We start from the raw sequence: 14,772 nt of genomic DNA, 5'->3' as shown, positions 1-14,772 counted from the left end.
ATTAGAAAGAATCAATTTTAGAGATTAGAAAGAAAATAAAACTAGTGCCAAACTGCATGTCTCAATTTTGTTTGGAAAAATATGATTGTCATAGTTATATGCCTATGGTTTGGAATTTTTACCCACAGACATTTGTATTTTCCCCTACTCTTTTCCCTATCATTCCTGTCCTCTTGAGGAAAGTACCTACCGAACGCTTTCCACTTATCAGGACTTTGTTTCCCCACTTTTCCAAACTTTTTATAAACTTAAGATATATATATATGAGTCAATTAAAAGGTCAACGTCACAAAAGGTGAGGATGTTACTCTGATCAGTGCTTGGTCCCTAGGGCCCAGGACAGTCCCTGGAGGGCAGAGGGAACTCAGTAAATTATTGCTATATGGCTATGCCATCCAGAGTCCCCGAAGTTGATATGATTAAGTGAAGAGTAAAGACACTTGCTTTTTAAATTAGCCTCTGGGGCAGCCCATTACAGGTAAGCATGGGCTTCGTGTTAGGGTACCGCTCAGAGGGTAAGGCCATGTCAGCGATTCACACTCCAGGGCTCTTGCTGACTCTGCATTAGGCATTTCAGGGCTCAGCCCTTCATCACTGCGAGCCTCCAGAGACGTCAAGATGAAGCCCAACTCTCTGCAGTTATGGCTCTGGGCTTTTAGGAGCAGGACGGTCTAAAATAATAATGATTTCATATTTCCAGGAGATAAAAGCAGTTTGTGCTGTTCTCAGAACAGCACGTGCTCTACGTCAGTCTCAGAGAATGACCGCATTGTTAGACAGCGATGGGTGTGACCAGAAGGCAGAAGGAAGGGGCATTCTCTGGAGGCTGTTGGACTACCCTCCCTTTGGGTATTGGAAATTTTCTGTGGAATCAGAACATCAGGATTATACTCCTGGCTCTCTGTGATCTTGGACAAATTACTAAATCTCTCCATTCCACTTCCTCAAGTGTAAGTACCTTTCTTGCATGCTTGAGAGAATTCAACGAAAATCTGTATTAAGTACCGAGCACAATGCCTGGTACACTGTAAGGATGGAATAAAAATTCATTTCTTCTAGTATGTGAATGACTGTGCCTTAAAGCCTGTGGTCCAGTTCCTGTGTGGCTACATCCTAGTAGGAAATTCACTTCCTCATGAGGCTCCCATTCATTCTCAAGCATCTCCCACACACTCACAGACTTACGGAATGTTAGAGGCAGAGAAAACCTTAAAACTAAACTAATCAGTCCAAATTTCCCAACTGACAGATGAGAAAAATGATGCCCAGAAGGTTGGGAGGACAGTCTCGAGGTGGTGCAGAGGGTTGGTAAAAAGCTGAGACTACAACTCCGCCCGCTAGACTCCTGGTGCAGGAGCAGGTCTTGTCCTGCCCACTGTGTCCTCCTCCTGGCTGGCCGAGTCTCTCACTGTAACCCGACCCAGAGGGCACTAGCTTTCAGCTCCTCAGGGCTGCCATACATTGACATAAGACACCTCCTCCAATGACCACCCTCTGAAGAGTTAGAGAGTGACTCCCCTCCAAAGCCGAGCCTTCTGTCTCTTTACCTCCCTCCCCCCATTCAAAGCCTTCCAGATTCCAGTGTGCTGCTTGCTTTCCCATCGATGCACTGTGGGATGTTTTTAATGACATGGGGGAATGGGCAATGTATGTCTTTGCAATCCCAGGGGTAATTGCTATTTCTGTTCAATGCTACCCTATCACCCACCTCCTCTGATCCCTTAAGCCAAGGTACCACATCCTCCATGCTGAACTGCAATCCATCCTTTCTCCCTGCTTCGTTTCTCCTCGTGGCGCTGACCACCATCTGACGTGTTATATACGCATTTGTTGACTGTCTGCCTTTGCCCAATAGAACGAAAGCTCAATCACGCATGGGACTTTGTTTTATTTGCTCTATGTGCCCCGTGCCCAGAACAGGGCTGGGCATAAAGCAGGCACGCAGAAAGGTGAACTGACTTTCCTTCACCCGGTAGTGGACAAGCCAGACTTCGGACCTAGGACAATTTGACTTTGAAATCTGTGTTCTCGGCTGGAGTGAGAGTAAAGTAATTTATGCTGCCATCCCTCCACACCCTAACCTCCAGCCTCAGGCATCCAGACACACAGAAAAGAGAGAAGAAGAAGTAGCCCCATCACAAACAGAAGGATTGGAAGGACTGTGTCACAGGGGAGAATTGCCCTCCTCCTTGTTTCCTGGGTGAGAACATCACAGAACACGGTGGGGAAAGGGTGGCACCTTTGGTCAGGAAGACTAGCTTCAACGTCTCCATCTCCGAAACGGTCCTAACAGGCTCTGGCTCTTAGAACTACTGCAACATCCGACAGCAATAATTCCTGGCACATAGTAGTGCTGGCTAGATTATGCCCCCCTTGCTTCCTGGCTCCGGGTAGCCATCAAAGAGCTCCCTGGGAGAGTACGGCTACATATAACAGAGGATGGAAAGAGAAACACGCAGGTTCCAGGAGCATTTCTGCTTGGGGCTGCTAATGGTAGCTTGACAAATGAAAGAGAGAAGGACTATTCACATGGTGCTATCTTTAGGGAAATAAAACTCGAATTTTATCAAGCACGTTTCTCCTGTGAGACAGGACCCTGAGTCCAGCTCTGAGAAACTGCACTAAGTCCAAGCAAGCCTGCCACCGGACAGCACGGCTCAGGGTCTCCTCTCCCCACAGGATTATTCATGGCTGTCACGCAGAACTAACGAAGTCCAGGAGACAGCTCTGCTTGGGGAGGTAGATGATGTGGATGTAGGCGTCATGTGGAGCTCTGTGCCTAATATTAGCCATCTCACCTAGTAAGTCACTGTGGGAAACCTGGGAATTAGAGAGTCAAACATTTCTGGGATACCTACTACATGCTAGAAGCTCTCTTGGATGTCCTAGAATTTAGCCCATACTGCAACCCCGGGGAGTAAGAATTCTCTCTCTCTTACTCTGTGTATGAGGAAACAAGGTCAGGAGTCAAGTGACCTGCCCACACCTCAAGGAACTAATAAGACAGAGCGGGAATTCAGCAGTGATCTTTCAGATTCCAATACTGCGCTTCCTTCTGCTGTAATGATCTCTAACAGCCTTTTTGGGAAGCATAGATTAAAAAAACCCGACTACATAATATACTGCAGATACGTCAAAAATGTTCTGAAAATAGCTAGGTGGAACTACCAGCTCCCAAACTCAGGAGTGAAGAGGAACTCTAAAATGGGAGTAATCATATTCCTTACCTTATAAGAGTGTTGGGCCATTTAAAGGAACCGTACTAAAGGAACCATTTAAAGGAACATACTGCACTTGGCACTGTATGCAGCTTGCAGGGGGAGCTCAATAAATAACAGTGGCCATTATTACTAGCAGTCATATTGATATTATTAAGCAACACCACATGCTAGGCATTCTGTGAAATGATTGACACAGGCATCTCTAAGGAAGGCACAGCACACAGAGGCAGTGTCTTGATGGAGGAACTGACACACAGACGGGGTCAGGGGTGTCAGGCAGGACTGACAGGCTGCCCTGTCCAGCTCAGGGGTTGCTGTGAGAATCAGATAAGGCCTTTCCAGGAAAGGGCCTTAAGAAACCTCACCAGCATGGTGCAAGCACATGATGGGATGACCGAGACAGGAACATGGAACAGGCAAAGCACACGTGTCAACACAACAGGCTTCAGGCATGAATGGCTGAAAACCTAGAACACTATTCCAGAAAGCTCCATGAACTAAACCCAGTCTCCAATCCCAGCTCTACTAGTTACCAGCTGTAGGATCTTTGGGAAAAAAAGAAAAAACTCATCTTAAGTTTCCCTTTTCCCAGTTAAAAAGAGGAATACTAATATCTTTCTCTGCCCTGCTTCGTGCCCAGAGATGGGCCCCTGTGGACTGCATTCTCTGGTCTTCTGAGCTTCCTGCCCTCTGGCTTCTAGTTGGATTCCACCAATGCGAGACACTGGCAGGAGATCAGAGGGTAAAAGGACAGAAACGTCGGGGTATTTCTTCCCACTTCGTTCTCATCCTTCATCCTGGTATATCCCTGGCAGTAGCTATATTTTTGCTTGGTGAGGGAGGTGACTTCCTCCTCCATCCCCCTCTCCTGGGTTCCAGTAAATCTCTTCTCCCCAGGGTGGTAAAAGCTGCCCACTGTTGCTAGTTTCTGGGTACCTCACCAGCTCTTGTCTGCTACCTTAACCTTGTCTACCCTTTGTAAGTAGCTCCTTCATCAAAATGTCCTCATTTGACTAGCCAGATGTTTCTTATAGGACCCTGACTGACAGATTTAGGGCTCTGTCATTAGCCCTCCAAGCACTGTCTTTGGGAGATCGGACCCTCTCCCATAGCTTCAGCCACCACCATTTTGCCAAATGTCTCTGAGAGCTGACTACTTTGGAAGTCAATGAATAGTGGCTATAGGGTGGTAGCTTACTGGTAGGGGCTTAAAATCTAGTACAGGAACCAAGATAAATTAAATGCAGATACAAAACAGAATATAATTAAGCACTAAACTATTTCTTATCAAACACTTGGCATCTGGAGATCTAAGTTTGAGTTCTGGACTCATCACAGATTAAATGAAGGTTCCGGGGTAAATCCTTCAATTTCTAGAACTTCAGGCTCCTTATTTAGAAAACAGGGCGGCTAACATCTATCTCACAAGATCAGAAGAGATAATATACATGAAAGCGCTTTGCTGACTCTAACTCAAAGTGTGACAACGAGGATGCTTTGCTGGTGGACAGGCCATGGCCCGCTCACACTCACAGTATGAATCTCCTCTCAAACCTCCATATTCCAAGAGAAAACTCTCCAAAACAGGAAAAAGTACCAGCATCAGTTTCAGAGAGTCTAACAAAGCAAAACAGAATTTTTTTATTTCTCATATGGCCTAACATGAACAAGCAGGCCTTTCTGCAAGGCTAAGAGGCATTTTGTACTTCTCTCTGTCTTCCTTTCCTGGGCAGGTGGCCAAATGGAGAATCGATCATTTATGTTTCTGTGTTTCCTAAAGAAAAACCACTGGGAACTGAAATGTCAACATTCTTCTCAGCAACTTGCAAATAATGAAACACAATTGTCTGGGAACCAAGAACCTCTCAACAAGTTCAGCACATCTGACAGGAGTGTGTTATTGTAGGACAAACTCTTAGGGCTTTGGGGACCTCATGGTTATGAGGGGTGACAGATGGAGTGCTTCACGCAGGTAACACACACGCACACAAGGTCAACAGGCATCACCAGGCCTAGTCCAGCTAGCTTGGCCCAACATTAATCGTAAGGGAGAACCCTCAGGAAGCACAGGCTGTCTCCGGCCTCATACCCACTTAGACATCAGCGCTTCCATGAAGGCAGCAACCAATGACCTGCTCCGTGACAGACGCCTGGTGAATGGCTATCTGCCAGGATGCTTGGGGGAGATGCATCAGCTCTTTTCTCCTCCTCAGCAGACCTGTGGCTCTGGGTGAGAACCAGGTCATGGAGATTTCCTTAATGTCTTTTACTTAATATTTGTCAGGAGCAAATATCCATTTGCATGGCTTCAGCAAGAATCAATCCTTGCCTTAATCCGCATCCTCAACTACGGTGTCTTTGGGGAGGTAGGCCTGGCTCTGCCTGACTGGGCAGTTGGGAGAGAAGCTGAGCATGCGAGGCTCAGTCTCTTCTGGGTTCTCTGTCTGCAATCGGCCCGCTGGTGGAGAAGAGAGGAGGCATTCTGCTCTGACCTCATGCATGAGTCACAGGTCCTGCTCTGGGACAGGGCAGGGGCCGGGGGACCATAGAGGGCTGCAGTTATCCAACTCCCCGATGAACCAACTGGAATAGCCTTTCTCTTTCAAGGATGCTCACTGTGGCTCTGTATCTCATCACATCCTCTATTACAGCATTTATGAGTCATAAAGATGGAATTCAGAATTCTTCCTGGCAGACTCCTTTGTCTATTTATCAATCAGATTTGAACTTGGAGGAAAAAGAGGGCTCACTATTGGGCTGCCCTAAAATCTCATAAATTGCTTAATTATTAAAAAAAAAAGCATACAGTAACCTCTTCCAAGGTTAAAATCTGTGAAATCATGACTTTGATGTCTTTTACTCCTTTTTCTAATACACCTTATAATAGATACATAACTATTACAATGAAGTTTGCTTATGTAACAGCTAAAAAAAGAAAAAGAAAGGAATGGATACACAGATTAGAAAATAAGAGTTTTTTAAAGTGATGATTGCTACAGCCATACTACAGGCAGACAGCATCTGATATACATGTTAAACTGCTAAGAAAATTCGCATAGTAAAAAAAAATAATTGTTGCGATTTATTAAACATGTATGCAAGAAAAGGTAGTGTAGAGGGGTTTTACAGACATTGTCCCCCCTGATACTTTTAGGCACTTGGCCAGCCTTGTTTTTTCCTTTTCTTTTTTTTTCTTACATTCCAAAAAGTTACACTGACCAAATTCTGTCCTCAGGGACTCTTCGAAGATATGAAAAAAATGCTTATACTATTAGATGAGGAGAAAAATAGGATAAAACTGCATAAATAGTAATTCTAATTATATTACATATATGTATATAATTCATATAATGTACATAAAAATATAAAGAAAGACTATAAGTTACACACAAAAACATTGACAGTGATTTTCTTTGTGCGATGGGATTGTGGACGACTTCAATTTTCCTCCTCATACTTTTCTGTATTTTCAAAATATTTTACAATGAACATCTTGTGAATTCTATAATCAGGAAAATAAATATATGATTTAAATGCATAAGATATTTTGTAGACTTCTTGCTATTTCTTGATTCTTTCCCAATAATTTACATACCTTTTTACAAAAAGAAACAGACTATATGGAGACCAGAATCTGGGGACAAACAATCTTCTTTTTTGTATGTTTTTAAAGGCCATTTAACAATTTTATTATTTTGTATATTTAATTTTCTTATTTTGTATCTTTAAAATTTTTCCAATTTATTTCTTAGCTTTCTCAATGAAAAGCCTTCTTTAAAGCATTTAAAATCAGAAGCCTCTGGGGCCAGCCCCACAGCTGAGTGGTTAAGTTCGCACGCTCTGATGCAGGCGGCCCAGGGTTTTGCTGGTTCAGATCCTGGGCGCAGACATGGCACCACTCGTCAGGCCATGCTGAGGCAGCGTCCCACATGCCACAACCAGAAGGACTCACAACTGAAATATACAACTGTGTACTAGGGGCACTTGGGGAGAAAAAGCAGAAAAAAAAAAAGATTGGCAACAGTTGTTAGCTCAGGTGCCAATCTTTAAAAAAAGAAAAATCAGAAACCTCTTTGTGATATCTCCAAATCTCAATATTTAGTTACATATCACTTTAAAAAATATTTTCCCTTTATTATAAAGTATTTGAGAGACATTAGTAGAAATTATAAGAATTAATAAAGTCAACTTTTATCTTAATATAGTATCTTTTGCCATATTTATCATATGGTAAAATATACAAAATTTATTTTAAAATAACAAAGTAGTGAAAATTCATAAAATCTAAGAGATTATGCAGTTTGATAATTTTGTACTTTTATTTTTGCAAGCATTGGACAATGAAGGTAAAATTGAATAAAATGTGATATACTCAAAAACTATAAAACAGGGACTAACAAAACACCTCCACATGGTAGGCACTCAATAAACATTTGCTGAATGATGGAAATCTCTTCCCAATGAACAAATGCATGGATTCATCAGTGAACCAAATCATTTACCAATACACAAATAAAATTTTTTGATCATAATGATTGTAGTCATTTTTTTTCTCAGTCATATTAAACCCGTGACATTTAAAATAAAATGTTTGCACAGCACCTTGAGTTTCATCATGGAATCTTGACATAACTTGTCTCCCCGAGCGGCAGAAACCTCGTCTATCCCAATCAGCTTGGCCTTGTACCGGACCCCGTCACCTTTAAACCTCTTTATCAAAGTGGCTTCACTGCGATCCTGACCTGAAAACAGAGAAAAGCAGGGTTCAGACACGGAGGGGATCAGGTCCCATTGGCTTTAAATATCCACAGGACTGAGATTCCTTCTCTGGCCTCACCTATGTTCTAGGAAAGTCAAATCATTGGGCCAAGTAGAGAAGAATGGTAGTACTCCTGGATGCAAGTTCTGGCTCTCATCTTTTATGTCGCCATCTTGAACCCACCTGGCTCTATCCTTTTAAATGCTGAGTCAGAGGAGCTTGGAAGGTGGTGGTGTAGGAGGATCCTGGACTCATCTCTTGCCACAGACACTACAATCTATAATAACTACCTGTGGAACAGTTTCCTCCGAGAGAGATGTGTAGAGTGGATAAAACAAACTCCCACAACAAGGGACAACACTGACAGGGGAGGAAAAGGCAGAAATACAGCCCTGCTGCTGAGGGGAAAAAGCCACACCCCAGCCACAGAGCTTCAAGGCTGGGGACAATCTCAGAGGTACGGAGCTTTCCCAGGAGGAGGGGGGGATCCGAGCTCCACAGTAGGCATCCCGGCCCTTAGATTCAGCACGACCAAGACGAGATCCCATAATACCCGGCTTTGTTCCCTTTGAAAACCAATGGGGAATACACCCAGGAAAACTACAGAACTTCGGAGAAAGAAAAACCTGCTCTTAAGGAGCGCATGCACAGATCCACCCCATCTGGAAACCAGCACAGAAACACCAGATAGAAAAGTGCGTAGTCCATTGGTAAGTGACTCACTTACTAAGCTCAGGGCACATCTTGGAGAGGCAGGAGGCGGCTGGGCCCACCCCCACAGGGACTGAGACACTGGTGGCAGATACTATTAGGATATAGTTCAGTCTCAGTCATGCTGACACAGAGGCTGGCAGCCACCATTGAATTCCTTCCTCTAGCCTGTTACTGCAGGGAAGGGTCTGCCCCGCCCTCTAGAGGACCTGAGGCAGTCAAGCAGAGCCAGGGCAGCAGTCGCCCCACAGTCTGGCCCCACCACTGTGAACCTGTGGGCCTGTAGAGGCGGGGCCTGTGGGCCCTCTGCAGTGGGGAAAGTAGGTCCGAATCAGTGAGGCATGCATGCAGGCCCTTTAGGTGTATGGGCCCATGGGCAGAGGGACATGTGGGCCCATGGCAGACTTGTGCCACTGGCCATCACAAACAGCCACAAAGGGGTTCTGCCTCACCTTCCAGCACCTGAAACAATCGTGCACTGCCACACCTGGGGCGGGCTCCACCGTCTGCACTCCTGAGGCAGCTGTGTACTGCACGGCAGCACAGGCAGATCTGGGGAGAGGCCTGGCCAGCCAAAAGAGAGCTGACGACAGCTGCACATTGGAGGGAGCGGCACAAGAGGCCTGTAGCAATTGTGAGCCCCTGAGTCTAGCAACGGGCCACACTGGGGGCCTGACTCACTTAACAGCAAAACAGCAGTAGTTGTGTGCTATTATATCTTGCAGCCAGCTGTGGCAGGGCTTGTCTTGCCCAATAAAGTGACTGCAGCAGTCCCACATGGCTGAGCCTTACAACCAGCTGGGCTTGGGGCCAGCCCAGCCTACCTTTGCACCCATAGCAACAGCAACCCTGCCACAACCAAAGGGCACATGCAGCCCATGTGGGGGACGCTTCTTGAACATTTGGCATGGGTGATGAGGGGGAGCACATTGCTGGGCCCCATGGCGCATCTCTTACTTGAGGCCACATTTCCAAGATTGGGAGACATAGCTGATCTACCTAATACATAGATATAAGCACAGAGAAGTAGGCAAAATGAGGAGACAAACGAATATGTTCCAGGGGCCAGCCCTGTAGCTGAGTGATTAAGTTCGTCTGCTCCGCTTTGGTGGCCCAGGGTTCACTAGTTCAGATCCTGGGCACAGACCTATGCACTGCTAATCAAGCCGTGCTGTGGAGGCATCCCACATGGAAGAATTAGAATGACTTACAACTAGGATATACAACTATTTACTGGGGCTTTGGGGAAAAAAGAGAAAAAAAGGAAAAAAAGAGGAAGATTGTCAACTGATGTTACCTCAGGGCCAATCTTCCTCACCAAAAAAAGCATATCGTTAAAGAAAAAAAAAAGGAATATGTTCCAAATAAGGGAATAGGACAAATCTTCAGGAAAAGAACGAAAGGAAACACGAATAAACAATCTACCTGATAAACAGTATACACTAATAGTCATAAGGATGCTCGCTGATCTTTGGAGAAGAATAGATGCACAAATTGAGAACTTCAACAAAGAAGTGGAAAATTTAAAAAAGAACAAATCAGAATTGAAGAATACTATAATGGAAAGGAAAAACTCACTATAGGGAATCAACAGCAGAGTAGATGACACAGAAGAATGGATCAGCAATCTGGATGCAAGAGAAGAGGACATTACTCAAGATGAACAAAAAAAGAAAAAAGAATTAAAAAGAATGATGACAGTCTAAGGGGCCTCTGGGACAACATCAAGCACACTAACATCCACATTATAAGTGTCCCAGAAGGAGAAGAGAGACAAAGGGGCAGAGGACTTAGTTGAGAACTTCCCCAGCCTGAAGAAGGAAGCAGACATCCAGCTACAGGAAGCATAGAGAGCACCAAACAAGAGGAACCCAAAGAAGTCCACACCAAGAAACATGATAATTAAAATGTCAAGAATTAAAGATAAAGAGAGAATCATAAAAGCTGCTAGAGAAAAAGCAACAAGTTACATACAAAGGAAACCCCATAAGGCTATCAGCTGACTTCTCAGCAGAAACCTTACAGGCTAGAAGTGAGTGCCATGATATCTTCAAAATGCTGAGAGGAAAAATATCTACAGCCAAGAATACTCTACCTGGCAAGATAATCATTCAGAATGGAAGGGGACATAAGAGTTTTCCAGACAAGCAAAACTAAAGGAGTACCACTAAACTAGCCTTACAAGAAATGTTAAAGGGACTTATCTAAGTGGAAAAGAAAAGACCACAAATAGGAATAAGAAAATTATCCAAGAAAAAATATCACCTGTAAAGGCAAATATACAGTAAAAGTAGTGGATCAACCACCTATAAAGCTAGTATGAAGGTCAAAAGACAAAAATATTAAAATTATCTAATTCCATGGTAAGAGGTTAAGAGACACACAAAAATAAAAGAGGTAAAATATGATATCGAAAACACAAAATGTAAGAGAGGGAAGTAAAAGTGTAGGGTTTTTAGCAGAAGACCAAACTTAAGAGACCGTCAACTTAATATAGATTGGTATTTACACAGGTTATCATATATGAACCTCATGGTAATCACAAACCAAAAATCTATAATAAATATACAAAAAATAAAGAGAAAGGAACCCATACATAACAATAAAAAAGCCATCAAACCACAAGGGAAGAGAGCAGGAGAAGAAGAAAGGAACAGAGAGGAAGTACTAAAACACCCAGAAAAAAAGTAACAAAATGGTAATAAGTACATATTTATCAATAGCTACTTTAAATGTCAATGGACTAAATGTTCCAATTAAAAGACACAGAGTGGCTGAATGGATTAAAAAAAAAAAAAAACAAGACCCATATATTCTTGCTTACAAGAGACATACTTCAGATCTAAAGACACTCATAAACTGAAAGAGAAGGGATGGAAAAAGACACTTCATGCAAATGGAAAAGAAAAGAAAGCTAGGGTAGCGATACTTTTATCAGACAAATAGACTTTAAAACAAAAACTGTAACAAGAGATAAAGAAGGGCATTACATAAAAATAAAGGGAACAATCTAACAAGAGGACATAAAACTTGTAAATATCTGTGTGCCCAACATAGGAGTAACTAAATACATACAGCAATTATTAACAGACATAAAAGGAGAAACTGACAGTAACACAATAGTAGCAGAGCACTTTAACACTCCACTTATCTCAATGGATAGATCATACAGACAGAAGATCAATAAGGAAATACTGGCCTTAAATGACATATTAGACCAGATGAACTTAGTAGATGTATTCATAAAATTCCACCCAAAAACCCCAGAATACACATTCTTTTCACATGCACATGGAACATTCTCCAGGAGGGATCACATATTAGGCCACAAAACAAATCTCAATAAATTTAAGAAGACTGAAATAATACTAAGCATCTTTCTGACCACAACAGTATGAAACCAGAAATCAACTACAAGAAGAAAACTGGAAAAGCTATAAATATGTGGCGAGTAAACAAAATGCTACTGAAGAACTATTGGGCTAACAAAGAAATCAAAGGAAAAATCAAAAAATCTCTGAAGGCAATTGAAAATATGACATACCAAAATTTAGGGGATTAGTATACACAGCAAAAGTGTTACTAAGAGGGAAGCTTATAGCAATACAGGATCACCTTAAGAAAAGAAAAAAGCTCAAATAAACAATCTAACAACACACCTAAAGGAACTAGAAAAAGAAGAACAAATGAAGCTCCAAATCAGAAGAAGGAAGGGAATAAATGAAATAGAGATGAAAAAACAGCAGAAAAATATCAATGAAACTAAGAGCCAGGTCTTTGAAAAGATAAACAAAATTGACAAACTTTTAGCTAGACTTACCAAGAAAAAAGAGAGAGGCTCAAATAAATAAAATCAGACACAAAAGAGGAGAAATTACAACAGACACCACAGAAATACAAAGGATTATCAGAGAATATTATGAAAAGCTATACGGCAACAAATTGGATAATCTAGAAGAAACAGATAAATCTTAGACTTACACAACCTTCCAGAACTGAATCAAGAAAAAATAGAAAATCTGAATAGATAAATCATTAGTAAGGAGGTCGAAAGAGTAATCAAAAAGAAAAGTCCAGGACCAGATGGCTTCCCTGGTGAATTCCACCTAACATTCAAAGAAGACTTAATACCTCCCCTTCTCAAATTCTTCCAAAAATTGAAGAGGACAGGACACTTCCTAACTCATCCTAAGAGGCCAATGTTACCCTGATACAAAAACCAGACAAGGACAACACGAAAAAGAAAATTATAGGCCAATATCACTGATGAACATAGATGCAAAAATCCTCGACAAAATACTAGCAAATTGAATACAACAATACATTAAAAGGACCATACACCATCACCAAGTGGTATTTATTTCAGGGATGCAGGGATGGTTCAACATCCACAAATCAATCAATGTAATACACCACATTAACAAAATGAAGAATAAAAATCACACGTCATCTCAATAGATGCAGAGAAAGCATTTGACAAGATACAGCTTCCATTTATGATAAAAAAAAAAACTCTCAATAAATTGAGTATGCAAGGAAAGCACCTCAACATAATAAAGGCCATAAATGAGAAACCCACAGCCAACATCATACTCAACTGTGAAAAGTTGAAAGCCATCTCTCTAGGAACAGGAACAAGATAAGGATGCCCACTTTTGCCACTCTTATTTAGCACAGTATTGGAAGTCCTAGCCAGGGCAATCAGTCAAGAAAGAGACAGAAGAAAGATCCAAACAGGAAAAGAAGCAATAAAACTGTCACGATTTGCAGATGACATAATTTTATATAAAGAAAATTCTAAAGGATCCACCAAAAGTATTAGAAATAATCAACAACTGCAGCAAAGTTGCTGGGTACAAAATCAACACACAAAAATCAGATGTGCTTCTATACACTAACAACAAAATAGCAGAAAGAGAAATTAAGAATACAATTTCACTTACCATCACAACAAAAAGAATAAAATACCTTGGAATAAATTTAACCAAAGAGGTGAAAGACCTGTACACTGAAAACTCTAAAACATTTTTGAAAAAAATCGAAGATACAAAGAAATGGAAAAATATGTGATGCTCATGGATTGGAAGGATTAACATAGTTAAAATGTCCACACTTCCTAAAGCAATCTACAGATTCAATGCAATCCCTATCAAAGTCTCAATGACATTTTTCATGGAAATAGAACAAAGAATCCTAAAATTTATATGGAACAACAAAAGATCCCAAATAGCCAAAGCAATCCTAAGAAAAAAGAACAAAGCTGGAGGTGTCACACTCCCTGATTTCAAAATATACTAACAGGCTACAGTAATCAAAACAGCATGGTATTCGCACAAAAAAGAGACACACAGATCAATGGAACAGAATTGAGAGGCCAGAAAAAAACTCACAAATCTATGAACAGCTAATTTTCAACAAAGGAGACGAGAACACACAGGAAGAGAGGAAAGTCTCTTCAATCAATGGTATTGGGAAAATTGGACAGCCACATGCAAAAGAATGAAAGTAGAACATCATCTTATACCACACACAAAAATTAACTCAAAGTGGATTAAAGACATGAATGTAAGACCTGAAACCATAAAACTCCTGGAAGAAGACATAGGCAGTACACTCTTTGACATCAATCCTAGCAGTATCTTTTTGAATACTGTGTCTCCCCAGGCAAGGGAAACAAAGGAAAAAATAAACAAATGGGACTACATCAAACTAAAAGGCTTCTGTAGAGCAAAGGAAACCATCAACAAAATGAAAACATAACCTAAAAATTGGGAGAAGATACCTGCAAATCATATATCCAATAAGAGGTTAATTTCTAAAATATATAAATAATTCATACAACTCAACAACAAAAAGCTAACAATCCAATTAAAAAATGGTCAGAGGAACTGAACAGACATTTTTCCAATGAAGATATACAGATGGCCAACAGGCACATGAAAAGATGTTCAACATCACTAAGTATTAGGGCAATGCAAATCAAAACTACAATGAGATATCAGAATGGATATGATTAAAAAGACAAGAAATAACAAGTGTTGGAGAGGATGTGGAGAAAAGGGAATCCTCATACACTGCTGG

The 14,772-nt window shown here is 41.6% G+C and overlaps 1 protein-coding gene across 14 annotated transcripts in view; it reads right to left on the bottom strand.

The window, feature by feature from the left end:
- The window catches only part of DAB1 (DAB adaptor protein 1), a 1,086,856-nt gene that overhangs the window by 126,701 nt on the left and 945,383 nt on the right, over positions 1-14,772 (bottom strand). For all 14 annotated transcript variants that reach the window (XM_070509805.1, XM_070509809.1, XM_044770894.2 and 11 more), the window contains one exon: positions 7,824-7,963. In XM_070509805.1, coding sequence (XP_070365906.1) covers positions 7,824-7,963 — 140 coding nt within the window. The remainder of the gene's footprint in view (positions 1-7,823; positions 7,964-14,772) is intronic.

The sequence above is a fragment of the Equus asinus genome, chromosome 5 (genome assembly GCF_041296235.1).
Source record: "Equus asinus isolate D_3611 breed Donkey chromosome 5, EquAss-T2T_v2, whole genome shotgun sequence".
Classification (NCBI taxonomy): domain Eukaryota; kingdom Metazoa; phylum Chordata; class Mammalia; order Perissodactyla; family Equidae; genus Equus; species Equus asinus.
Note: the sequence above shows the minus strand (reverse complement) of the source record. Positions and strands in the feature narration are given on the sequence as shown.